The 27,218-nt window shown below is 40.1% G+C and overlaps 1 protein-coding gene and 1 pseudogene across 2 annotated transcripts; both read left to right on the forward strand.

The window, feature by feature from the left end:
- Positions 1-27,218, forward strand: LOC138239219 (sodium- and chloride-dependent GABA transporter 2-like). Of its 2 annotated transcripts, XM_069190434.1 has the most exons (18): positions 14,045-14,153; positions 14,948-15,060; positions 15,387-15,497; positions 16,703-16,933; positions 20,264-20,489; positions 20,652-20,786; positions 21,449-21,589; positions 21,841-21,928; positions 22,021-22,153; positions 22,325-22,459; positions 23,056-23,159; positions 23,553-23,677; positions 23,942-24,054; positions 24,198-24,335; positions 24,590-24,692; positions 24,987-25,087; positions 25,420-25,590; positions 25,705-27,218. In XM_069190434.1, exons 5-18 carry the CDS (start codon positions 20,294-20,296, stop codon positions 25,855-25,857), a joined length of 1,836 nt encoding a protein of 611 aa, XP_069046535.1. In that variant the 5' UTR covers positions 14,045-14,153; positions 14,948-15,060; positions 15,387-15,497; positions 16,703-16,933; positions 20,264-20,293; the 3' UTR covers positions 25,858-27,218. The 2 variants fall into 2 exon arrangements, with proteins under 2 accessions (XP_069046536.1, XP_069046535.1); XM_069190435.1 differs by lacking the exons at positions 14,045-14,153; positions 14,948-15,060; positions 15,387-15,497; positions 16,703-16,933; positions 20,264-20,489 and adding exons at positions 1-68; positions 787-1,016.
- On the forward strand, positions 1,862-5,629 carry LOC102695129 (sodium- and chloride-dependent GABA transporter 2-like; annotated as a pseudogene).

The following is a 27,218-nucleotide window of genomic DNA, read 5'->3' on the forward strand; positions in this document are numbered from 1 at the left end:
TGAGAGCCTCCAGTCCAGGGGACAAAAGGAGCAGAAGATCCAGGAGAGGGGCCAGTGGGCAAACAAGTGTAGGTTTATTTTGAATGTTTTTGGACCTATTGTTGAGTAGATGTTCCCTCAGCTGTACTACAAGATTGAAGAAGGTGATTTAGTATAGTAGAACCAGAGATTACACAGAAACATTCACATCTCGTAGCAGCAAACAGTGTCAGGTTGTTTTTCAGTATCATAAAGACTGATGACAATAGATTAAAAAGCATGAGTGACTGACAGCATGTGTTGAAATACAGTGACAACTCGTGATATCAAAGTACATTAAAATAATATACAGCCCTCTTTTCAATGAAGAAATGGTGTGAAATATTTCATGGGAGGTGATTGGAAAATGCTCTCAGGGAGATTCCTTCGGTGAGCACTGCATATTATTAATACAAAAAACACTTTACATACAATATGTTGGAAGAGCCATAGATCAAGTTCCTAATTTACATATAAAGGATTCCCACCAGCGTTTCACAGAACAGACTAAGAATTCACAGAGCAGTCTAACAATTGACAGTCAAATTCAATTGGATCTATTAAAAACCAATTGAAATTTAAATGTCATGTAGAGTATGCTCGGTAAACAAAAGCATTATAGAGACTCTTCCCAGTTGGTTAAATAGTTCATTTTCTGAGCTTCACAAGAATATGCTGCAAATGCGGCAGCATTTGCATTTTCTGTTGTGTTTTCTTTCAAAACTTGAAAATTAATCTATCTTAAAATTCCTGTTTTTTCATTCCCAGACTGACTGAATAATTTCACAGGGCTGGAGTTGAGATGGCCAGGAAGGTGCAGACAGGAGCCCAGCGTGAGCTCTCAGTAAAGGGGATCAGGCTGGAGCAGAAGGGGCAGAAGATCCAGGAGAGGGGCCAGTGGGCAAACAAGAGGGAGTTCATCTTGGCTGTTGCTGGACAGATTGTTGGTTTGGGCAACGTGTGGAGGTTCCCCTACCTGTGCTACAAAAACGGGGGAGGTGAATGAGGCAGTTGAAGTGCAGGAGATACAGGGAGATCAAGCTCATTGATCTTGATACTGTATATTGGTGATACAGTATAAGATCACAGAGTATATCATGGACTGTCATTGATATAATCATGAAGAGTATATTTTAATCAAAGTTTAAATTTCAATCAAAGGAAATTAATATTTTGGTTGTTGGATGTGTAGATTTTTTTAAATCCTAAATCCCTAATGAAGAAAGATGTGAAGATGGGGGTTTAAATTTAATCCTTTCTGTATGAGGTTTAGACTTCTAAGTCACAAGCTGGGGTTTATGGCAGGAAAGGGGGTTAACTGATAAGGATTGCAGATGCAAGCTAGGAACCCCCCTGGGTGTAATCTTAAACTGACCATTTGGCCAGGACATCGTAAACTGGCCAAATACCATGAACCCCCCTCTTTACCATCAGACCGAGTGACGTCAGAAATGGAGAAGAAGACACTATATAACCCAAAAGTTTGTACCAGTACGGTGAACAATACTTCGGTTTTGTTGTTTCTTGCGGGAAACAATACTTCGGCTTTATTGCTCCTTGCATGCAATAAACTCATCTGTTTTACTTCATCTCGGGATCAAGAACCTTATTCGTTCTGTTACAACACTAACAATATTAATCTGTTTCAGTGAACAATGTGGCATTGACTTTGGAAATTAACACTGGAAGAGGCAAAGTGTTAATATAGTTCGACATAATATCTTTTCCAAGTTTTAATCTCTCCTTTATATCTTTTGTGATATTTAATCTCCCTTTAGTAGAAGGTGCCTTCCTCATCCCCTACGTCCTGTTCCTGTTTACCTGTTTACCTGTGGAATCCCCCTCTTCCTGCTGGAGACGGCTCTGGGGCAGTACACCAGCCAGGGGGGCATCACCTGCTGGAGGAAAACACGCCTGTTTGAAGGTGAGCTTCTTGTTTCCATTCATTTGAATAACTGTTTTGCATACACTCATGGAACCATCTTTACAGCTAATTTGTATGAAGTTACTTCATTCTTTACTACATTTAAAACTTCCACAAGGGTGTCATTTCTCCAATGAAACATGAAACTATTACTGACTGATTCATTTAGACTATAGGAACGGTTACAGAAGTTAAGAAGCTGTTTCCTTAACAATTCAAAGAGAATCCAAATAAATAACTTGACATGGCAGTTTGTTCCAGACCTGAGTTTGTGAATAACCTGTCCAGTTCAGAAGAGAATGCGGTGTCATAAAGCCATGAGATAATTAGAAATAGATGATTTTGTAATTGTTATATTCAAGCACAGAAAATACTGGGAAATAAGATTTAAAATGTGTATGGTAAATTTAACTATTATTTTGAGAACAGTGTCTCAGGTAGCATGTTATTCTGACATTGCACAAAGTAACATTCTTCAATAAGTGTCCCTTCTCAAAAGTGGAGTTACTGTGCCTGTTATGAAAAAAAACGCAGGACACATCTTCCTTTGGAATCAGGAACAGTTTTATCACTGCACAAGATGGTTACCTTTAACAATTCCTTTGAACTGATCTGGTGACAACAGGAACACTGGAACACTGAATTCACTCCAAATTCAGCACTAGTCTAAATTCCCCCGAAAGGGACAATGCAGGAGTAACACCCCATCCATTTTCTTGACATTCAATTTTGAAATAGGGGAATTTTTAAGCATTTTATTAATAAAATACCCAACGATGTGTTATGAAAAATATGTTATGTAAAATAACCCTATACAGTACGAAGAACCACCCAACAATGCAGTTCTTCCATCTTTCTGATGAGACGTTAGATCAAGGTCCTGACTCTCAGTGGTTATTAAAGATCACCGGGGAGTTATCCCGGTGTGCGGGCTACATTTCTTCACTCAGTCTTTACGGTGGCTTCCAAATTGTCCCCATTTTTGATTGGCTTGCACTTGCCCTGCAATGGACTGGGCCCCATCCAGGGTGTACCCTGCCTTGTGCTCATTGCTTGCTGGGAAAGCTCTGGCTTCCCACGACACTGTGTGGTATAAAGCAGTTTTGTAAATGACATGACAGTGCAGTTCTGCTCCAGTTCTGATTTTGTCTCTGAAGGAATTGGCTTTTGCACCGTGGTGATCATGATCTACAATGTCATTGTTTACATCATCATCCAGGCCTGGGCCTTCTTCTACCTGTTCTCCTCCTTCAGCTCTGAGCTGCCCTGGGCCAGCTGCAGAAACACCTGGAACACAGGTACTAGAGCAAAGGAGTTCACTAGCAGCCCCTGATGAATAATCAGTGCATTGTTAAAGAAGAGTCCAGAGATACTCTTTTTCCTTGGCTGACCACACTGGTGTTAGTAAAACTGTCATCCTGTCTTGAAGTTGATAGTACAGTAGTTCCTGTATTAGCAGAGTTCTGATCCTGTTCTCTCTGCACTCTCACCAGTCCTTGCTGTCTGCCGCGCAAGGTCACACACGTCTTCTATTCTGTTGGAATTCTGGTAGATTCCTGTGTGGAGTTTGACAAGCAGAATCTCACTTCCAACTGGACAGATGGAGAAAAGACCACCTCTGCTGTAATGGAGTTCTGGAAGTACGTTAGGCATACTGTACCTATCTCTAAAGTGATATTACAGGCGCATACAATACTTAAGTACTATAATATGAAATGTGCATCATCATCCCTACAGCAGGAGGGTGCTGGGTATCTCTGGTGGGATCGATGAGGTGGGCAGTCTGAGATGGGAACTGGCTCTGTGTCTCCTGCTGGCCTGGATCATCTGTTACTTTTCTGTCTGGAAGGGAGTGAAGTCCACTGGGAAGGTGAGGTTTTTGCATTTGAGCGACATAATGTCTTAGTTTCTTCTGATATTTTCTCGAGATGTAGTTTGAAGTATAAAAAGCCAGATTGACTTGCTAACATGGTATTTTAATGAATTAGTTGCAGAATTGAAATTAAACCTCCATATATCAATGGTTTCCCTGCCCTCTTAGGTGGTGTACTTCACAGCCACCTTCCTCTATGTGATGCTGGTGGTGCTGCTGGCCCGAGGACTCACCCTGCCTGGAGCTGCTGATGTACTTCTCTTACAGTGTTTGTGCAGGACTGCTAATAGCACTCAGAAGTTACAACAAATACAACAATAACTGCTACAGGTAAGAGGAAAGGTAACTCTGGAAAATGATATCAAAGTGAAATTCCTCTAAACTTCAAACTTTATAAATTGATCATTTTAAAATGCACTGTTTAATCCATTATTTTGCACAGAATTTAATACTTATTGTGTTACTACCTCTATTCGTAAACCATTGAATTTATGAAATAATAGATGGTTTTAAACCATTGTTGAATAATTTTCTCCATTCATTAACCATTAAAGGTAACACCACATGCATTTCTTGTGCTGAACCTATTATTCTATGAGTAAAAATGGAGAGCAATACATGTAGAACGTTCTAGACCTATAGGTCATGCTGTAAACAAGTGTCTTTCAATCTCCACACTTGGTATCTGGGGATTGAGATTAAATGCCACAATGGTCTCTCTTCATGCAGGGACTCCTTCTACCTGTGCCTCCTCAACAGCACTACCAGCTTTGTGGCTGGATTTGCCATCTTCTCTGTGTTGGGCTTCATGGCGCACGAGCAGGGAGTGGACATCTCGCTGGTGGCCAAGTCTGGTGAGCTGCAGTCTATTCACACCTGCTATCTGTTACCCTGGTTTTTCTCTGGAGTGTTTATGTTAAATTAAATCTTAGAGGACTGTCCTGTGAAAACCAATTCCTTTACACTATGGATGGGTTTGTCCCAGGCTTAATATTGTAAATGATACCTGGCCAGAACATTTCTGTGGTGGTGCTCTATTCTGCATTTAGAGCCTTCCATAACTGAAATGGTTTCAAGAGTTTGTGTTACTCCCTGAATCAGCCTGTGTCTGGTTGTGCAGGTCCTGGCCTGGCATTCATTGCGTATCCAAAAGCAGTGGCCATGATGCCTTCCCCAGCTCTGGGCCACCTGCTTCTTCATCATGATCATCCTGTTGGGACTGGACACACAGGTGAGACCATGTTATGAGTCCATACAGTACAGTATTTATCCACTGGTGTAACTTGTGTTTGCATGCGCTACGAGCTACTGTATGTCATTATCTTAGTGATCCAGGCGTCTATGCTCTCTGTTGTCTTTACAGTTTGTGGGCATTGAAACCGTGATGACGGCCATCGTGGATTTGTTTCCTGCAGTGTTCAAGAGAGGATACCGGCGGGAGCTCCTTCTGCTCCTCTTCTGTGTAGTTTGCTTCCTGCTCGGCCTCCTCATGGTCACTGAGGTGAGGACAAGAGGGCTGAGGGGCCTGATAGTCGATCAACAAAACCTGCAATGGACAGCCCACATAGTTGAAGAAAATCCAACACAGCACACTTGAAATTAGAGCTTCAGGAAGGTGTTGTAAAACAATATACCAAGAAGAATACAGTACATTGAGAGCTGCTCCTCTCTATTTCAAATCACAGTTGTCACAACATTTGTTTAAATAGCAATATTGTTTCTGTCTCTTCAGGGTGGAATATACATTTTCCATTTGCTTGATTACTATGCTTGCAGTGGGGCCTGCATGTTCTTTGTTGCCATATTTCAGACCATTTGTATCGGATGGGTATATGGTAGGTTTTCATGTCTTTAGTACTATTATTCAGCATCTGTGTTGTCCCAGTATATCATCATCTTCGTAGACTTTACATGGGCAATATAATGGAAGCTTTCATGTCTACTGCTTAGTCAAAACAAACCAGATATTATCGATATTCCTGTTATCCAATAATTCATAGTGTCTTAAATACCAATTGACCTCTGGAACACATAAAATACACAAAACTTTTAGTGAATTCAGATAGCACCACAATATCTGTTTTTCATTTGTAATTGTGTCATTACTGAGTTGCCCCTCCTGACCTCTTGGTTTCATGCAGGAGCTGATCTCTTCTGTGCCAACATTAAGGACATGATTGGCTATCGGCCTTTAGCTACATTTCGATACTGCTGGCTCTACATCACTCCAGCTGTGTGCACTGTAAGAGCATCTCTTGAACTTCTTCAAATTAACTTCACCTGTGAAAAAAAATATTTTGCAATATGATATTCTGCGTTTTAATAGATCCATACCAGTGCTCCTCTCTTGTCTTAATGATGCTGGGTCAGTTGTCTGTTATCTCTCCTTCAGTGTATCTTCATCTTCTTCCTGGTCAGGTACACCCCACTGATGTTCAACAACAACTATGTGTTTCCAGACTGGGCGTATGTCCTGGGCTGGCTCTTTGTCCTCTCCTCTGTCACCTGTGTGCCTCTGGTCATGCTGTATAAACTCACAAGGACTGCAGGGGCACTACACCAGGCACTGCTCCAACCTCTTTAGTGACTGGCGAGCTATATCCTGAACTGTGTCAGTTTATTCCTCCTCCTGAACAGAGGTCTGTAACAAACGTTGACTGTTCTTGGTGTCCCTGCAGCGTTTGCACCTGCTGTGTAGCCATGCCCAGGACCTGCCTCTCAGCCAGAAGTAGAGACAGAGCTGTGATCCTCTGAACTCAGACTCCAGCGCTCTGTTGAGTTGTAGGGAGAAACAGCTAAAGAGTGAAGGGGGGCTTGAAGCTCCAATCCCAGCAGCCTCTGTCTGTTAACACAGCAGCAGTGTAGAAAGTGGTTTAATATGGGTACCTGTGGTGTTTGGGGTAGACACGTTCATTCATTCAAAATACGGAAAATGTAATGAATAAAGTGTTGTAATATAATTTATTGTCTGTGAAGAAAGATATAAGATGTGAAAAAGGGGTTAACTGATTTCTTTCTGCAAGACTTCTTCACAAGACATTCCATGCTCAGGCACCTTTGAGTTACGACAGGGATGGGAGCTAATTTATATGAAATTCCAAGTGCAAGATAGAGACTCCCTAACTAAGGAAAGATATAACCGACCATTAAAAGTTTTCAAGGTCTTGGGAAAGTCCAAACACAGGTGCCCCCCCCATTACCATGGTAACAATTTGTGTCAGAAGCGGCTGAAATTTGCAATATAAACTGGAAGTTTTGTACCTATATTTCGAACTGTACTTTGGTTTTATTGTTCCTTGCGTGCAATAAACTCAGTTGCTATTAATTCTCTAAATTCCATTTGGCTTTTAAATCAGTCCTTTCTTTTTCCTTCACCAGCTGATACTCACTGTTCCTGTCAAAAGAACAAATAATAACAGAACCCCCATTTCTTGCTATGCAACACTGGATATTTTCTGCTGCTGATGCATTCAAAGTCTTCTTGTATCTCTTTTGCAGCAGTGTGATCTTAATATTCTGAAAGGGTAATGATGAAATAAAATATTTGTTGTGTTTTTAAAGAAATTAAAATAAAGCAGTCTCAGTGGCCTCCAGCCTTCACTCTGCACAGCAGTCTCAGCGGCCTCCAGCCTTCACTCTGCACAGCAGTCTCAGAAGCCTCCAGCCTTCACACTGCACAGCAGTCGCAGCAGCCTCCAGACAGAGCTTTGCTCTGTGCAGCATTCATAGCAGTCTCCAGCCAAAGCTCTGTTCTGCACAGCAGTCTTAGCGGCCTCCAGTCTGCCCTTCAAATTCGTCAGGCCTCTTTCCCACGGGGCTCACCATTAGTTTTTTCCCGTACACGAGGCTCCCTGTTTCTGACCGGCGGACTGTGTTTGATAGCAATTTCAGCTTCAAGACCGTGCTTCAGCTCCAAGCCAGCTCTCAACATCACCTGCACAGCAGCCTCAGCTCCAGCCTAGCAAACCTTCCTTAGCTCCTAGCCTTCTCTGTACATTGCCTGATCTAGTCTAGTCTCAGATTCTAGTCCTTGATCTATTCCACACTTATTTTAGTCACCACGTTGACCCTCAACTTTGCTGACCTGCACACCTGGCACTCCTGAGGGCTGACCTTTTAAGCCCGTTTGGTTTCCTTTTCAGGGTTCTCGCTATTTGGTTTCTTTCTGTATCTAAGACTCCCTTTTTCTGATAGATGGGCTATGTTTAGCAGCCTCATTTCGTCCGGAATCCAGTTAGCCAAAAGTAATCCAGTTATCTTGAGCCGATTAAGCCCCGCCAGCCAGTAATCAATTACTTTGTTATGACCTTTTACTTTTCACTCTCTAGTCTCTTGTGCTTGCGTTCTGACAAATCACCAGCCGCAACATTACAGTAGTCATACAGAATCAATCAAGATGGTACAAATTAAGGCCTGTTAATTGACAACTGTGTTGTCCTTACCTTGGCATCTTGTGCCACATGTCTGTCAGAACTGTATATAAGCTTCATGCTTACCTCAGTTGGATGAGTCTCTAGAGCTGTGCAGGAAGCACTGCAGGTGGAGCCTATGAGAGCTAATGGCCAGTATTTCCTGATTCTCCTAGCGTTGAATGAGAGCTGCTCATTATTCCACACCTCTGACTGTGACTGGAGAATGTCTCTTTACTGGGCTTCATAAAAAAAAGACATGTACCACTTTTTGCATTTTATTTTATTTGTTCAGTTCTGGTGTGTTTGCATTTGAAAATGATTCCTCCTTGATTCTTCCCTGGTAAATAGTAATCATGAAGACCATTTGTCAGCACACAAAACTCTCAGTGAATTCAGTGATGCTGACCTGCAGTGATAATGAATTCTTGATGTTTCTCCAGCATTTCCACCAGCTGTGTCACCGTGCCCAGGGCCTGCCTATTTGAGAAAGACGTTTTCAAGCTCCATCTCTGGATTACACTCACTTCACACTGAGCTGAAACTTTCCTTGATTGCAAGAGTCAAACCTTTTTCCTTCAATATTGTTACTGTACATCTATTGTGACTATTGAAGTGTCTTTAAGAATCTAGATACAATGGGTAACACTTAGCTACTGTCATCATTTCCAGTTCCCTAGAGCTTCAAAGCAAGGAGATACTGTAGTTGCTGAGATGTAGGGGTCATTGGTTCAGTGATCAAAGCAATCGTTAAGTTTACCTTGCTTTACCTTATTTAATTAAGTTCTTGATAAATCATTAAGATTGTTGTCAACAGTTTGGGAACACAGCATAAAACCGGCAGGTACAGAAAGAGAGGGAACAGAAAGCCAAAGAGGAGAAAGAAAGGAGACAAGAAAACATGGGAAGAGACATAAAGACAGAAGGGATGAACTCTTTGTCCAGATCATACCACACATACTGTAATGACTAGATTTGAGTTAAGTATTTAAACCTTATCAAGAGAGATTGTTATTCTGTTGTTTTTAGATAAATGTATCATTGTGTAAAGAACCCCTCGGTTAAAATAGCCTCTCCTGGTCGATTGGTGGATTTTTTTTAAGAGGGAGAAAGGTTCCCATTTACTGTACTTTGTAGCATCTTGGTTTACAGGGGCAGACTTAACTTCAGGTTGTGTTCAGTTTAGTTTAAATGATTTAACTTTATCTTATTTTGGCCTTATATAAGAGTTGAATGCTCGGTAGCGGTCTGGGGTGTTTCTGGGTGGTAAGGATGTGGGCCTTTGGATGCCTTGTTGATATGTTTGTACAGAGCGTAACTTGTGTATTGTATGTTTATGTTGGTGTGTGTCTTGTCATTATTTGTAAATAACAATACAGTTTATCCCAGTGGTCCCGTATTACTACTCTTTCCACCTAAGCTGTGCCAGAAAACAAAACCTCAATTGTCTGTTATTAAAACCACAGCTCAGGTATATTTTTGGCAATAATCTGTTACACATTGGGTTTTTATGATTTTTAAATTTACTTATTGACTAATACACTCAGTTATTTCTGATATTTCACCATATTTGTAACCCCCTATTTGTAACAATATATTGTTGGAAACTTCTAAATGGAATTCAATAGCAATTCTTGTGTGTTTTTTATTCTTTAATTTAAATTTGGTTTGTAAATCATCTTTCCCTAACAAGAGAGCACATCATAAAATAACAGAACACCCATTCCTCAGTATGCAAAACTTTCTATGTTGCTGCTGCTAATGCGGTCAAACTCTTTTATCATGCTTCTATTGCAACAGTCTGATTTAAATATATAGATAGCATAAGGACAAAACATTTTTTTTGTTGTGTTTTTGGAAAACCAACAATGAAGAAAAACACAAAATCAATTCAGAAAATAATGACACATGATGTTAATGTTTGGCCTGCTCTAGCGCTTAGTGTGTTAGCAGTGAACTGTGGAGTAAGATGTACTTTTGGCTGCAGGGTTAGGGGTGTCACTGGTAGGGATGCTTGACATTGATGCCCAGTGATCAGGTTTCACTCCCATATACAGTATGGCCTCCTGCTCTTGTACCTTCTGTTCCTGTGATGGTCTGATAGTGATTGTGTATATCTATTATCCATTTACACACCTAGACTCCAGATTAGTAAGTACTAGCCAGTAGTAATGGGGGGAAATCATAACGTTACAAGCTTTAATCTTTACTATTTTTCTTTTCCACTCAGTCTGCTATTCTGGTTTTTGAGATTAGTTATGCATTGTTTCTTGCAAGGAAAAGCTCACAATAAGAATTGCAAAAGGGATTTTAAATCATTCATGTTGTTGGGAAACTGAAAGGTTTTCAAATGTGCTTTTCTTTAATGCCAGCAGGTATATTCAACAGACTCAGTTTTGTTTGATCTCTGAATGTAATTTACAAAGAAGTCAGAAAAATGTCCATATTGTTTTCAATGTGAAATGATGTTTCACTTTAGGTCCTGATCAGTGTAATGTTTTGAAAATGTATCTTTTGAGTTCATGCTTTTGGAAGCAATTTTAGGAATTTTATAAACTTTTACTTTGTCTGATAATGTTTGAGAAAAGATTAATCAGATTAATCATAGATCTGAATAGAACAACCACCACAATTTTGAAAGCTTTACTGAATTTATCCAATTTAATTTAATTTGAATACCTTTTGTGTCAATTTGTCAAATGCGCATACAGGAATCCAAAGGTTTTGAATATTAAGAATTCATAGAACTTTACAGAGAGGTGGAGAACAGAATGTTCCTCACTATTATGTCTTTAGATGGGATAGTTCTTTCCTCCTCCCTTGATTACAGGAGACAGGTTCTTTCCATGGTTCTGCAGCTAGGACAGCCAGGGATTTGCAGGCAAAAGCCCAGTGAGAGCCTCCAGTCCAGGGGACAGAAGGAGCAGAAGATCCAGGAGAGGGGCCAGTGGGCAAACAAGTGTAGGTTTATTTTGAATGTTTTTGGACCTATTGTTAAGTAGAGGTTCCCTCAATTGTACTACAAGATTGAAGAAGGTGATTTAGTATAGTAGAACCAGAGATTACACAGATACATTCACATCTCGTAGCAGCAAACAGTGTCAGGTTGTTTTTCAGTATCATAAAGACTGATGACAATAGATTAAAAAGCATGAGTGACTGACAGCATGTGTTGAAATACAGTGACAACTCGTGATATCAAAGTACATTAAAATAATATACAGCCCTCTTTTCAATGAAGAAATGGTGTGAAATATTTCATGGGAGGTGATTGGAAAATGCTCTCAGGGAGATTCCTTCGGTGAGCACTGCATATTATTAATACAAAAAACACTTTACATACAATATGTTGGAAGAGCCATAGATCAAGTTCCTAATTTACATATAAAGGATTCCCACCAGCGTTTCACAGAACAGACTAAGAATTCACAGAGCAGTCTAACAATTGACAGTCAAATTCAATTGGATCTATTAAAAACCAATTGAAATTTAAATGTCATGTAGAGTATGCTCGGTAAACAAAAGCATTATAGAGACTCTTCCCAGTTGGTTAAATAGTTCATTTTCTGAGCTTCACAAGAATATGCTGCAAATGCGGCAGCATTTGCATTTTCTGTTGTGTTTTCTTTCAAAACTTGAAAATTAATCTATCTTAAAATTCCTGTTTTTTCATTCCCAGACTGACTGAATAATTTCACAGGGCTGGAGTTGAGATGGCCAGGAAGGTGCAGACAGGAGCCCAGCGTGAACTCTTTGTCCAGATCATACCACACATACTGTAATGACTAGATTTGAGTTAAGTATTTAAACCTTACCAAGAGAGATTGTTATTCTGTTGTTTTTAGACAAATGTATCATTGTGTAAAGAATCCCTCGGTTAAGATAGCCTCTCCCGGTCGATTGGTGGATTTTTTTTAAGAGGGAGAAAGGTTCCTATTTACTGTACTTTGTAGCATCCAGGTTTACAGGGGCAGACTTAACTTCAGGTTGTGTTCAGTTTAGTTTAAATGATTTAACTTTATCTTATTTTGGCCTTATATAAGAGTTGAATGCTCGGTAGCAGTCTGGGGTGTTTCTGGGTGGTAAGGATGTGGGCCTTTGGATGCCTTGTTGATAAGTTTTTTTATTCTCCAATTTACATTTGGTTTGTAAATCATCTTTCCCTAACAAGAGAGCACATCATAAAATAACAGAACACCCATTCCTCAGTATGCAAAACTTTCTATGTTGCTGCTGCTAATGCGGTCAAACTCTTTTATCATGCTTCTATTGCAACAGTCTGATTTAAATATATAGATAGCATAAGGACAAAACATTTTTTTTGTTGTGTTTTTGGAAAACCAACAATGAATAAAAACACAAAATCAATTCATAAAATAATGACTCATGATGTTAATGCTTGGCCTGCTCTAGCGCTTAGTGTATTGAATTGTGGGGTAAGATGTACCTTTGGCTGCAGGGTTAGGGGCGATTGATATAATCATGAAGAGTATATTTTAATCAAAGTTTACATTTCAATCAAAGGAAATTAATATTTTGGTCATTGAATGTGTAGATTTTTTAAAATCCTAAATCCCTATCAATATTAATCTGTTACAGTGAACAATGTGGCATTGACTTTTGAAATTAACACTGGAAAAGGCAAAGTGTTAATATAGTTTGACATGATTTCTTTTCCTAGTTTTAATCTCTCCTTTGTAAAAGGTGCCTTCCTCATCCCCTACGTCCTGTTCCTGTTTCCCTGTGGGATCCCCCTGTTCCTGCTGGAGACGGCTCTGGGGCAGTACACCAACCAGGGGGGCATTCATTTGAATAACTGTTTTGCATACACTCATGGGACCGTCATTACAGCTGATTTGTAAGATGTTACTTCATTCTTTACTAAATTTTAAATCTTCCACAAGGGTATCATTTTTTCCCCAGAAAGAAACAGGAAACTATTACTGACTGATTCATTTAGACTATAGGAACGGTTACAGAAGTTAAGAAGCTGTTTCCTTAACAATTCAAAGAGAATCCAGATAAACATCTTGGCAGTTTGTTCCAGACCTGAATAACCTGTCCAGTTCAGAAGAGATTACGGTGTCATTAACTTGAGATAATTAGAAATAGATGATTTTGTGGGAACAAACAGGAATTTTTGCCTGTGATGTAAGGCTGAATAATGGTGGTTTATATGCTATACTGAAAAAGAATGCATCCCAAGTCATGATTCTGTCTCTGCAGGCATTGGCTGTTTTACTATGGTGATCATGACCAACAGCAGTATCAATTACATTATCATCTTGGCCTGGGCCTTTTTCTACCTGTTCTCCTCCTTCAGCTCTGAGCTGCCCTGGGCCAGCTGTGGAAACACCTGGAACACAGGTACTTGAGCCCAGAAGCATATTACGAGACCTGCTGAAATGTCAATGCATTGAAAAAGAAGGGTCCAAAGATATTCTTTTACGCTGGTTAAGTGCACTGGTGTTAGTGAAACTGTCATCCAGTGATGAAACTGAGAGTTCAAAAGTTTCTGTTTTAGTAGAGTTATGATCCTGTTCTCTCTGCACTCTCATCAGTTCTTGCTGTCTTCCACACAAGATCACACACTTTTTCCATTCAGTTGGTCTTCTGATAGATTCCTGCGTGGAGTTTGACAAGCAGAATCTCGCTTCCAAATGGACAGATTTAGAAAGCACAACCTCTGCTCTAATGGAGTTTTGGAAGTAGGTTAGAAACCCTCACACCTGTACATACACAATCACATACTGTGTGCTTATTTTCCAATGAAATAATGCCTGTGTCCTGATCCCCACAGCAGGAGGGTGCTGGGTATCTCTAGTGGGATCGGTGAGGTGGGCAGTCTGAGATGGGAACTGGCCCTGTGTCTCCTGCTGGCCTGGATCATCTGTTACTTTTCTGTCTGGAAGGGAGTGAAGTCCACTGGGTAGGTGAGACACTGTTGCTGTTGGGATGACTTTTGCTCTGTGCTGATGAACGAAGTTTCATTACATCTAGACAATTGTTTGTTGGATATAATTGTCTTCGTGGTACAATGGAACATAAAGAATCAAAATTTGAAGGTAATATTTGGCCCATTTAAGACGTTTGGTTGCTAGAGATTTTTAAAATAAAGGGCCACATCCAGACATTTCTTGAAGGAAGCCAAGGTATTGGCTTCAACATTGTTGGGTAGCTTGTGTTGAACAGTGCCTCTGATTCTCAGTTTTACTTACACTTCCATGTGGGTTGCTTTTGTGTAATCTTGGATGAGTCCTTTGGTGTGATATAATATGTTCAATGATCTTGAATTCCTGAATCAAGTCTCCTCAAAACTTTCTGTTGATATTTACAGTGATTCAGTTGTTTTAGCCAGTCAATGCAATTTCTTAGGCTGAGAAACTCTTTTCTTACAATTTAGCCAGGCTGACTGAAGAGGATGTCAATCACAAAGGATCATTTTTCTGAAGAAACATATTATTGTACATCATTTTTAAAAATGTTTTATGATTAAAATAAACCTTTTATATTTTGCTGAAGGCATGTGGTAAACCAGAAAGTTCTTCTGACACCATGTAGTGTTAATGTAAATAATTAAACTGCTCTGTATGTCTATGGCTTCAGGTGGTTTACTTCACAGCCACTTTCCCCTGTGTGATGCTGGTGGTGCTGCTGGTTAGAGGACTCACCCTGCCTGGAGTTGCTGATGGGCTGGTCTTCTATCTCTGTCTGACTGTCCAGGTCCTGGCCTGGTGTTCATTACGTACCCGAGGGCACTGGCCATGATGCCTCTTCCTCAGCTCTGGGCCACGTTCTTCTTCATCATGATCATCCTGTTGGGACTGGACACAGAGGTGAGACCATGTTTTTATGCTCTTATCTGACTGGCAAGCAGCATTTTCTTTTCCTTGGTCCTCATGATTCCCCCATGGCTCCAGTCAATTATGATATACCACAGAATTCAGTCTTGGGCCCAGTTCTTTCTTATTTGTATCCTCTAAGAAACAAACATGGTCTTCAGATTCACTGTTAAGCAGACACATTTTGACTGTCTTCAAATCCCAACTCAAAACTCATGTCTGATTGCCCTACATTCTTCTTAAAACATGCTTAAAACTGTATGCTCTTGTTATTTTTTTTACTTTTACTTTTACTATTTTACTTTTATATTTTTGTGCAGACCTCCTAATACCACTCAGAAGCTACAACAAACAGAACAAGAAAGGTAGCTCTGGGAAGTGATACTGTATCAAAGGTGAAATTCCTGTAGACAGCAAGGTATTGTAACAAGGTAACAGGTGTTTTTCAAAATTGTTTATTCTCTGTTTTCACTGATAATGAAATATTTAATTGTTAAAGGTAATACCACGTGTAATTTATGTGCACTGAGCAGTACATGACGTGCAGCCTACACATACAGTGGTTATGAAACATATTCATCCCTTTGGCATTTTTCACATTTGATTAACTCTATCAATCTACTAATTAACTCTAAAGCTTTTTCTTAATAACTAGCAGCTGTGTTGGCACTCCAATCTGCCTTAACACGCAGGGAGTTTCAAACTCTATTTCTGCTTCACTATGCAACACTTACTGTGTTGCTGCTGTTGATGTGGTCAACGTATTCTTATGCCTCTGTTGCAGCGGTCTAATCTTCATATTTTGAGAGAGTAATGATGAAATGTTTTATCATTGTTTTATGATTGTATCCGTTGTCCATTCACACACAAAGGCTCTAGTTTAGTAGCAATGTGAGGAAGGCATGGAGTTACAAGCTACAGTGTCCATTGTCTACCAGTCACCCTGATATTCTTTGTCTGAGATCATTAATGGAATCTTACTTATGAGAAATATCCCACCATTATAGTTGAAAAAGAGATTTGAATACATTAATGTTCTGAGAAATCTGAAGTGAAATCTGAGAAATCTGATGTTAGATCAAGCTGATGAATTAAACAGGCTGACATGTTTGGTTAAAACAATAATTTGCAATAAAGCATTCAACAAAGTATAGTATCGATAACAAAAGTGGTTAAAGAAGAATTAAAAACAACTACATGAGATTAGAGATCATGTCAAACACGGGTCTTATCAGTCTAAATACTCTGAAAATGTATCTTTCAAGATACATTTCTCTATTAAGTCACCTTCTGTATGATGACCGTTGTTTCAGTGACCATTCCTACTGCACTAATGCTTACTGTTTACAAGTTTCTTCAGATTTGTTTAGGACAAAGAAATAATTTGGAGATGAGTTTTGGAAATGTGTAAATCCTAAACATTTGGAAATGAGTCAGTAATGAGTTACAATTGTTTATTTGCATATCTTTGTGTCAATCCAGCGTGTGTCAGAGAGCATCCAGGAAAGCAAAACAGGCGGATATTATGAATTACAGAATATACAAATGATTTAACAGAGAGCTGGAGAACAGGAGGTTACTTACTTTCCCGTCTTTAGATAAGACAGGTGTCCTTGTCCTGTTGTCTCTTTCCCAGCCCCTTGCCCTTTACAGAAGGAAGATCCGAGCTTTTCCACAGCGTAAAGGTTGAACAGCCAGTAATCTACACGAAGGAGTCCAGCGTGAGGCCCCAGTCCAGGCAGCAGGCTGGTTCAGAAGGGGCAGAAGATCCAGTAGAGGGGCCAGTGGGCAAACAAGTTCATCTTGGCTGTCGGTGGATGCATTGCTGGGTGGAGGTTCCCCGAGCTGTGCTATTAAAACAAGTGAGGTGAGTTTTGACAGTAGATCTGGAGTTTAAATAGGTATATTCACATCTCATCTGATAATTTTAGGCAACCTTAATGAACCAGGCCACATATTTTAAAGCTGAATCTACACTGTGTCTGTTTTGTTTTCAGCAGTATGTTTCAGTCAATTTTGCTTGGCAGTCAGGAATAATTAACAGCAAAAAGTGTTTATGTCTTGCTCTAGTCTGCTATCCATCGTATGTCCTGAATCTGTTAGGACTGACCATTGCTTTGGCCATGTGAAAGGTAGGGCTTACCACTGTCTTGGGCTCTGATCAGTCCAGTTGTCTCAATTCACTTGTTTGCTGTTCTTTACAGTTGTCTTCTGGTTCCTTTAAAGACATTTTTTGTATTTCACATTCCAATGATACCTTCAATAAAATCACATTGAGGCAGTTCTTGGTTTCCCAGGGTGCTGTGAATATGTATAATTAATGTGAAAATGGACCTTGAAATGACTATGTGAAATAGGATGCTCTTCACTGGATTGATCAGAGCCCTCGCATGTTGTATTGTTGTATGTTGTAGTAGGATGTCTGACAGGCTCCATGATAGTTCTGCAGAGTTCATTTAGTCATCAGTTTTGTTTTAGTCATTGTTTTAGTAATGTGTTAAGTCAGGTTGACTTAAGTATCTATTATAGAATCATATATTTTTATTTGAATGAGCTGACTCAAATTATACTAAAATCACCCTTACATTTAATTACTTAAATTTAGTCACTGAATTTGTTCAATATCTTATGTATATAAATTCATCATATACGCAGGATTGCCAGTGCCAGACTCCAGATCTTTCTTCCAGCTGAAAGTGTCGTTGACTGTCAGAGCCTTGTTCTACAAAAGATGTCGCTATCTTATCCGTTTGATTGTTTTATCAACAGATCATTAGTAGCAAGGTACTGTAGCTTACTACTAGAGAATAAAATCAATGACCCAATTTAAAGCTAAAAATTGTGTTGATATAGATCACAAACTTGATCGTTAAAGCCCCATAAAGCCAATACCAGTAAACAAAAAGATTTTACTCTCCTGGATCCTAGTGTCCCTTAATTGAAGTCCATTTAACACAAGTAGTTGGTACCAGGAAAAGATTAACAAAAGTGATCACTTCCAGCTCATTTGCTGAAGTTCTTCAAGAATGTAAATTCAGGGACTCTTTGGTTTTTCTTTTTATCATAAGGTACTCTTGTTTTTTTAATCTAATCAGTACAGCATTGAATCTCATTGTTTATCTAGGTGCCCATCAATCAACACACAAAAAGGGTTTATGATTCTGGAGTGCAGATAAGACTGGCAGGAAGTGAGAGATCAATAGAAAACAAAGAGAAAAGGAAAATAAACAGCTCATCACGGTACTTCCCAATTACCACACTTAAGAGTCACCTTGCAACCCCAAGATACCCATTACTGCTATTTGCCAGACAGAAGGTAAATGTATGAATGGTGAACCTCATGTGACAAAATTAATTTTCTAACTTTTAGTCAAACAGATGATTTTGTCTTGTCTCAATTTACTCAACATAGCAAAGCAATTGAGTTTTCTTCATCATCATTGTGGATTGTTTTTGTGAGTGATTGTCATTACTGACTAAAATGAAAAACAGTTTCTTGACGTCCTTTTTTCATCATTAATTTCAAGTTCCTAGAATGGGGTACAGAGTTGCTTTCTTCCCTGTGTCTTTGTTTAGCTTTTCCAAGGACAGTCTATGATTAATCAAATATTCTTACAAAATCTGGGGAAAATGTATCTAAATCCATTTGCTTTTAATGACCTGCACATTTCACATTCGTTTTTATTTATCCTTGTCATTTTGATAAACATGATTTAAAAACATGTTAGAAAGAAGTTTAAATTTTAATTTTTCATGTTTATCTTGGTATATACAGTTAAGTTGATTCCACACCACAAACTAACCTGCTAAGTAAAGATCTGTGTGAAAACACAGTGGTGCCAAAGTGACAAAGATGAGCCTGAGGTCCTACACTTGCTCCCATACAGTGGCTTCCTCACACCACCTGACGTCCTGCTGGCTTGGTTAGCTGTCTCCACATCCAGTGTCTGTGAGCCTGGCATCTGGCATCCCTTCTAGGGTGTAAGCCCACCTTGTCACCTGAGATTCTAGGATAAAAATCAAACAAGATATATCTAGTATTTTATTCTGATAGGATTTAAATCAAATTGAATCTAATTTGAATATCTTGAACTTTATTTCTTGAGTTCATTTTGGTCTCTGCTTCCCATTCAGTTTGTGGCCTCTAGGGCCTTTGAGATGTCCTGTTTTGTAACTGGTATATCTCGTATGCTGGGAGCTAACTAGTTGGGTTATTGTTCATAATTATTTGCTTCTCCTGTTTGCCTCTCATTTATTATGCTTTTGCCAAAGCTAAGCAAGTGAATAAAAAACATGGGTCTCTCAAACTATAATAATAATAATTACTTACATTTATATAGCACTTTTCTGGACAATCCACTCAAAGCACTTTTCAGGTAATGGGGACTCCCCTCTACCACAACCAATGTGTAGCATCCACCTGGATGATGCAACGGCAGCTATAGTGTGCCAGAACACTCACCACACTATCAGTGGAGAGGAGAACAAAGTAATGAAGCCAATAAGTAGATGGGAATTATTAGGAGGCAATGATTGGTAAAGCCAATGGGAATTTGGCCAAGACACTGGGAAAACACCCCTACTCTTTTCATTAGAAACACACTGGGTTGTCTAATGACCACAGAGAGTCAGGACCTCAGTTTTACATTTCATCCGAAGGACAGTGCTTGTTTACAGTATAGTGTCCCTGTACTGGGGCATAAGGGACCCATATGGGCCACAGGGTGAGCGCCCCCTGCTGGCTCCACTAACACCTCTTCCAGCAGCAACCTTAGTTTTTCCCAGGAGGTCTCCCATCCAGGTACTGACCAGGCTCACACCTGCTTCACTTCAGTGGGTTGCCAGTTGTGAGTTGCAGCGTGATATAAACCAAGCACTTCTGTATATCTTTGACATTTGGAGGTTATATTTATTTATTTTGATTATTGTTTATCCTCCTCTGTTTTCTATTTTCTGAATCACCAATTTGTTACAAAATGATTGATACAATTTTTGTTCTGATCAAAGCATACAGTGCCTGTTCTTTCCTGTAGTTGTAAAAATCTTCTTGGCTCATTAAAGCCTCATATGGATCACTTTTGATCACTCTAAATATGTTTAGAGCTTATATAGTTTAGAGCTAGATCCTCAGTATCTGAAACTTTCCTGTTCTCTCAGTCCCAATCTATTGTTCTCTAAAGCAGACATATCATTCTAGACAGAATCATTTCACTGGGCTGCAGCTGGGATGGCCGGGGATCTGCAGACAGGAGCCCAGCATGAGCCCTCAGTCCAGGGGAGCAGGCTGGTGCAGAAGGGGCAGAAGATCCAGGAGAGGGGCCAGTGGGCAAAAAAGAGGGAGTTCATCTTGGCTGTAGCTGGAAATATTGTTGGTTTGGGCAATGTGTGGAGGTTCCCCTACCTGTGCTACAAAAATGGAGGAGGTGAGAGGGGGCAGTAATCATAAATCACCAAGCATTTAGACCTATCTAGCTCCACTACCTTTTTACATGGAGACATGGGACTAAAAAAGAGGTTCACTGTGGAAAAAGTTAATAAGTTTGGGATGATATCTTTTGTGATATTTAACCTCTCTTTTATAAAAGGTGCCTTTCTCATCCCCTATGTCCTGTTCCTGTTTACCTGCGGAATCCCCCTGTTCTTGCTGGAGACAGCTCTGGGGCAGTACACCAGCCAGGGGGGCATCACCTGCTGGAGGAAGATCTGCCCCCTGTTTGAAGGTGAGCTTCTTGTTTCAGTTCTTTTTTTACGGCTTTTCTGCATTACACTCTCCTGCACAATCATTATTAAAATTCATCACAACAGAATTTTGAAAAACATACTCAACAATATTTTAAGACAGTGAAAGGAATTACTAATGCAACTGAGGACATAAGTATATTACAGGAGGTATAACAACAGGAGGCCATCTGACTCCTGGAAGCTGACAGATCAGACATGTCAAGCCATTTCTTGAAGGATTCCTGGGAAATCTGTTTCAACAGCTTGATCCTATGAACATCAGAGTATCTAGTTCAGATACAATAACAGTGCATTTTAATGTTTACACTACAAATGTTTATACAAACTATATTAGAAAGTTGTTTAAAATTACAAATGACATTTTTTTTAATGCAAAAATAAAGTGTGGAAAGAGATATTTTCACTGTATGATGTGTTTCATGATGATAGTAAATCAAACTAAAATATCACTGAGCGAAAGTCTCAAATTATACACAAATTGCCAAAAGTAATGATCTTCAATATGTGAATTTATTACAATACATATGAGATAATAACAAGCATTTTATAAATTGCCAAACGATGTGTTAAGCACCATTATCAGCTATCAGAAGACAGGAATTACTATAGAAATAGACTAATCCTGATTCTGTCTCTATAGGCATTGGCTGTTGTACTGTGGTGATCATGATCTACAGCAGCGCTGTTTACATCATCATCCAGGCTTGGACCTTATTCTACCTGTTCTCATCCTTCAGTTCTGAGCTGCCCTGGGACAGCTGCAGAAACACCTGGAACACAGGTACTGAGAATAAGTGTTCACTAGCAGCCCATTCAAATCTCAGAGCATTGAAAATGAAGCCTTCATAGATGCTCTTTTTCCCAGGCTGAGTGCACTGGAGTTAGTGAAACTGGCATCCAATAATGGAGTCGAAAGTTCAGATGCTTGTGTATTAGCAGAGCAATGATCCAGTTTTCTCTGCACTCTCACCAGTTCTTGCTATCTTTCACACAAGGTCACACACTTCTTCCATTCTGTTGGTCATCTCACAGATGCCTGTGTGGAGTTTGACAAGCAGAATCTCACTTCCAACAGGACAGAGGCAGAAAGGGCCACCTCTGCTGTAATGGAGTTCTGGAAGTAGGTTAGGCAAACCCATCACTAACGTTATATTACAGGAACTTGCAAGTTGTTTTTACAATAATATTGAATGTGCATTGTCATCCCTGCAGCAGGAGGGTCCTGGGTATCTCTGGTGGGATCGATGAGGTGGGAAGTCTGAGATGGGAACTGGCTCTGTGTCTCCTGCTGGCCTGGATCATCTGTTACTTTTCTATCTGGAAGGGAGTAAAGTCCTCAGGGAAGGTGAGGGTTGTGTATTTGAACTGCATAACATCTTAGATTTGTAAGATACTTTCTCAAGATTGCAATTTGAAGTATAAAAACAGGGTTAACTTCCTAATATGGTAGTTTTATAAATTACTTGCAGATCTGAAATGAACAGTCCATATATGTATGGTTTCCCTGCCCCCTCAGGTGGTGTACTTCACAGCCACTTTCCCCTATGTGATGCTGGTGGTGCTGCTGGTCCGAGGACTCACCCTGCCTGGAGCTGCTGATGGACTGGTCTTCTACCTCTACCCTGATGTAACACGGCTCACTGACCCACAGGTGGTCCTTCGATGTGTAATGCATATCTCTAGCATGAGAAACATGTGGAACAAAACTGCAAAAATCTATTTTCAAAATATGTAAAAATGCAATTTGTTTTTCATTTAATAAAGTCTACATTAAACTAAGACTGTGATATTTTTGGTTCTATGCCTCTGACAGTATATTTCCTGAGGCTACAGCAGAGACTTGAACTGTTAGTCTGCATAGTCCGTAGTTGAATGCTAACTAGGAACCATGATTATGTCAATAACATCATTATCTCAAAGACTGACAGTATATGAATCTCAATGACAGTTCGCCCAGTCCTTCTGCTGTGGTCCAGAAGATTTATACACAAATCCACAAAAGTACTGCAAGGATGTATAGAACAGGGATGAGAACAGATGAAATCCCAGGTTCTCAGTCTTCACAGTCTACACATGGTGTTTAACCATGTTCCCAAGAAGATCTAACCAACTGAACTAGCCAGATTCTCAAAACATGATACCAGTGCCTAACACACAGTGTAGTTGCTACTATATATTACACTAACCTTTTAACCTGTCAAGTGGTTGCCATACAGATTTGCAAACCTGTGCTCCTGTCAATCCTAGGTATGGATGGATGCAGGGACACAGATTTTCTTCTCTTACAGTGTTTGTGCAGGACTGCTAATAGGACTCAGCAGTTACAACAAATACAACAATAACTGCTACAGGTAAGAGAAAGGTAACTCTGGAAAATGATATCAAAGTGAAATTCCTGTAGACAGCAAAGTATCATGAACTGACATTTTTCATAATCATTGTTTAAGCACTCCTTTCCTTAGTAATTTATCATTTTCTATGGGAGTTGAGTTAATTCTTCCATTAATAAAGCATTCCATACTGACAAATTTTGTAGGTGCTGTCAATATTTCACTGCAGTACAGTTAACACTTCATGGGATTTTTGTGCTGAACCTGGTATCCTATAAGTACAAACTGTGATCAGTACATGCAGTACAGCCTAGACCAATAGGTCCTGCTGTTAGCAAGTGTCTCTCAGGCTCCACACTAGGGTGGGTGGTGCTTGTGATGAAATAATTGAAGCCATGGTCTCTCTTCATGCAGGGACTCCTTCTACCTGTGCCTCCTGAACAGCGCTACCAGCTTTGTGGCTGGATTTACCATCTTCTCTGTGTTGGGCTTCATGGCGCACGAGCAGGGAGTGGACATCTCGCTAGTTGCTGAGTCTGGTGAGCCGCAGTCTGTCCACATCTACTGTCTCATTAGTTCTCCTCTGACTGGAGTGTGCTTTGTAACTGTAAATCTTACAGGACTGTTCTGTGAAAACCTTTACTTTTACCCTTAGGAACAATTGGTTTAAATATTCATATAGCTGCTCACTGACAAAGACTCAATTTTAATTGTACTCAAATGTGCACTGTCAGAGATTCAGTATGTGATTTCTATAATTGACATGATTTCACTCACTGACTCCCCCATGTCTGGTTGTGCAGGTCCTGGCCTGGCGTTCATCACATACCCGAGGGCAGTGGCCATGATGCCTCTACCCCAGCTCTGGGCTGTCTGTTTCTTCATCATGGTTCTCCTGCTGGGAATAGACACAGAGGTGAGACTGTCTTGCGAGCAGATATAATACTTTATATCCAAAGGGGTAACCTGTGTTTGCATGCTCTGTGGACTGTGTGTTCTGGGAGTGAGTTGACTCAGTGATCCAGGTGTCTGTGGTCTCTGTTATCTTGCTCTCTGTAGTTTGTGGGCACTGAAACCGTGATGACGGCCATCGTGGATTTGTTTCCTGCAGTGTTCCGGAGAGGATACCGGCAGGAGCTCTTTCTGCTCCTCTTCTCTGTAGTCTGCTTCCTGTTTGGGCTCCTCATGGTCACTGAGGTAAGGAATGAAGGGCTGAAGGGCCTGATAATTAATCAGCAAGACCTGCAATGGTCTGGTTTGAATTAAGGATCAACCGAGTTGCCTAAGAAGCTCATGGGAATGGAGAAACTTAGAAACAACAGTTTCAGTAAGTATTGGCACTGTACAATGCCAAAAAGAAGACATTCATAGTTGTACCTCAGTACGTAATGTAAAATCACAGTTGTCACCTCACATGTATTTAAATGGCAAAATTTGCTCTGTCTTTCCAGGGTGGAATATACATCTTCCAGTTGGTTGATTACTATGCTTGCAATGGGGCCTGCCTCTTGTTTGTTGCAATATTTCAGACTATTTGTATTGGATGGGTATATGGTAGGTGTTAATGTTAATCTTTATAACTATTAGTCTATTTATTCTTATTAATGGTGGGGGGGGGGTTCATTGGTAAGTATCTGTTTTCTTCCAATTTTTGCCATAATTCTCATAGAGATTTATTTGAGAACTGCTTTTACAAGGATTCACTCCTGCAGCTTAGGACAGATAAATTACATGCTTAAAAAATACACAAAACTCTCAATGTATTCAGACTGCACTACAAAATACATTTGTTCATCTGTAGTTGTGTCATTACTGAGCTTGTGATCTTCTCCTCTGGGTTTCATGCAGGAGCTGATCTCTTCTGTGCCAACATTGAGGACATGATTGGCTATCGGCCTTTGGCTGTGTTTTGGTACTGTTGGCGCTACATCACTCCAGTTGTGTGCACTGTAAGAGCATGTCTTTAACAACTTCTTGAACTTTTTACACAAACTGACCTTGAAAGTAACTTTAATATCAGTATTTTGACTAGTATTTTGGTTAAATATGCCTCCCTTAAAAGTTGCTCTGTTTCTTTCAAGAGCTTCTCTTCATTATGTAAACCTGAACTTCACAATTTGAAACTCAATGGCACCTGGAGAACTTAAGCAAAAGCTCTGGCGTAGTGTTTAAGACTAAGGCTTACAATGAACACCTGCAAGTGTACAGAGCTGCTCTCTTTTCCGCCAGATCCTCCTTCACTTTCAGTGAAGCTGAGTCAGAAGTCTGTTCTCTACTTCAGGGCATCTTCATCTTCTCTCTGGTCAAGCACACCCCTCTGAAGTTCAACAACACCTATGTGTATCCAGACTGGGCGTATGTCCTGGGCTGGCTCTTTGCCCTCTCCTCTGTCACCTGTGTGCCTCTGGTCATGCTGTATAAACTCACCAGGACAGCAGGGACACTACGCCAGGTACTGTTCCAATCCCTTTAGTGACTGGAGAGCTACATCCTGAACTATGTGAGTTTGTTTTTTCTCCTGAGCCGATGTCTGTAACAAACTTATCTGTTCTTGTTGTCTCTCCAGCGTCTGCAGCAGTTGTGTCGCCATGCCCAGGACTTGCCTCTCAATCAGAAGCAGAAACAGAACTGTGATCCTCTGAGCTCAGACTCCAGAGCTCTGTTGAGTTGTAGAGAGAGACAGCTAAAGAGTGAAGGAAGCCTTGAAGCTCCTCTTTAATATAATGCAATGTAACAGATCTAGCGGAAGCAGACTAGGCATTTTTATTATCTTTACATTTGATTTACAGTTCAGTCGTTTTTCATAATGTTCACCCATTTTATCATAACACTGGACATTTCTATATTGCTTCTGTTGATCAATCTTTGTGGTGCTTCTCTTAAAGTGGTCTGCTTATATTTTGGGGGAGAGGGTAATAATAAAATGTGTTTTTTTCACAAACTAAAATTAATAAGAAATGAATAAAGTTGATTGATAAAATCAGGAAATGACATATTAATGCTTTGCCTGTTCCTACGCTCAGGAGCTCAGGGTGTATGGGGTGCAATGTGGGCTAAGAAGTACTTATTGCTGCAGGGTGAGGGGTATCACTGGCAGGGCTGCCTGACATCAGGGTCCAGCAATCAGGTTTCAGTCCCAGGTATGATCCCCTGCTCTTCTGCTTTCTGTCCCTGTGACAGTCCGCAATTGATTATGTCTGTTGTGCATTGACACAGCTAGACTCCAGTTTAGTAGTAATGGGAGGAAAGCATGAGGTTACTGTCACACCAGCTGCTAATCGGAGCCCTCCACACAAACGTCTCGCCCCAATCAAGCACCAGCCGGAGGCAATCCCTGCAAACGCCGCCGATCTATCCCTTCATCCAGTCAGAGCGCCTCACTTGTTAACACACCCTCACTTCCAAACACACTTAAACCTTCTCCGTTTCACTGAACACTCGCATTTATAACTACTAGTTCTGGCTTTTGGATACTCGAACCTTTGACCTCGATCTCGCCTAGCGTTTTGGATTTGTCTGCCTTCTCCTCCTGGATTATCTTTGGTATCAAACCCGGAACTCGTCCTTGACTACGTCTCCGCTTTACATTTTGGATTTTACTTTACTCTCTCCTGACTCGCCTCCACAGCTCCACATAGGGTCCATCATTCAATCTACACTGTGCAGCGTTACAGTTACATGCTTCAGTCTCCATTGTTTATCAACAATATCCATTGTTTAGTCACTGATATTCTGAGTTTGAGATCATTATTGGAATCCTAATTTCAAGAATGATTCCACAATAACAATTGCAAAAAAGGTTTTAATAGATTTATGTTCTGAGAAAACTGAAACAATTTCAAATTTACTGTCCTGGGGTGTCAGTGGTACAGTGTGGACAAAGAAGTAATTCTAACTACAGAGTCTGTGTTACAGACTGCTAGTGATTAAAGAAGTCAAAAAGATGACCACATCGCTGTCTAGGTGAAATCATGGCAAACTCTTGGGTGTTAAAAAATCTAAGGAATTTCCATTTTAAAGTTCATGCTTTTTAAAGCAATTTTATGATTCTTTACTTTTTTAACTTAACCGCTAATGACA

The sequence above is a fragment of the Lepisosteus oculatus genome, chromosome 5 (genome assembly GCF_040954835.1).
Source record: "Lepisosteus oculatus isolate fLepOcu1 chromosome 5, fLepOcu1.hap2, whole genome shotgun sequence".
In the NCBI taxonomy this organism is placed as follows: domain Eukaryota; kingdom Metazoa; phylum Chordata; class Actinopteri; order Semionotiformes; family Lepisosteidae; genus Lepisosteus; species Lepisosteus oculatus.

Bases quoted from the DNA above. Each gene is read 5' to 3' on its own strand.
- LOC138239219 (XM_069190435.1), top strand. From the start codon at position 821: ATGGCCAGGAAGGTGCAGACAGGAGCCCAGCGTGAGCTCTCAGTAAAG. The intron at 23,678-23,941 runs GTGAGCCGCAGT...CTGGTTGTGCAG, and splicing joins CTCGCTAGTTGCTGAGTCTG to GTCCTGGCCTGGCGTTCATC. The intron at 25,591-25,704 runs GTACTGTTCCAA...TTGTCTCTCCAG, and splicing joins CAGCAGGGACACTACGCCAG to CGTCTGCAGCAGTTGTGTCG.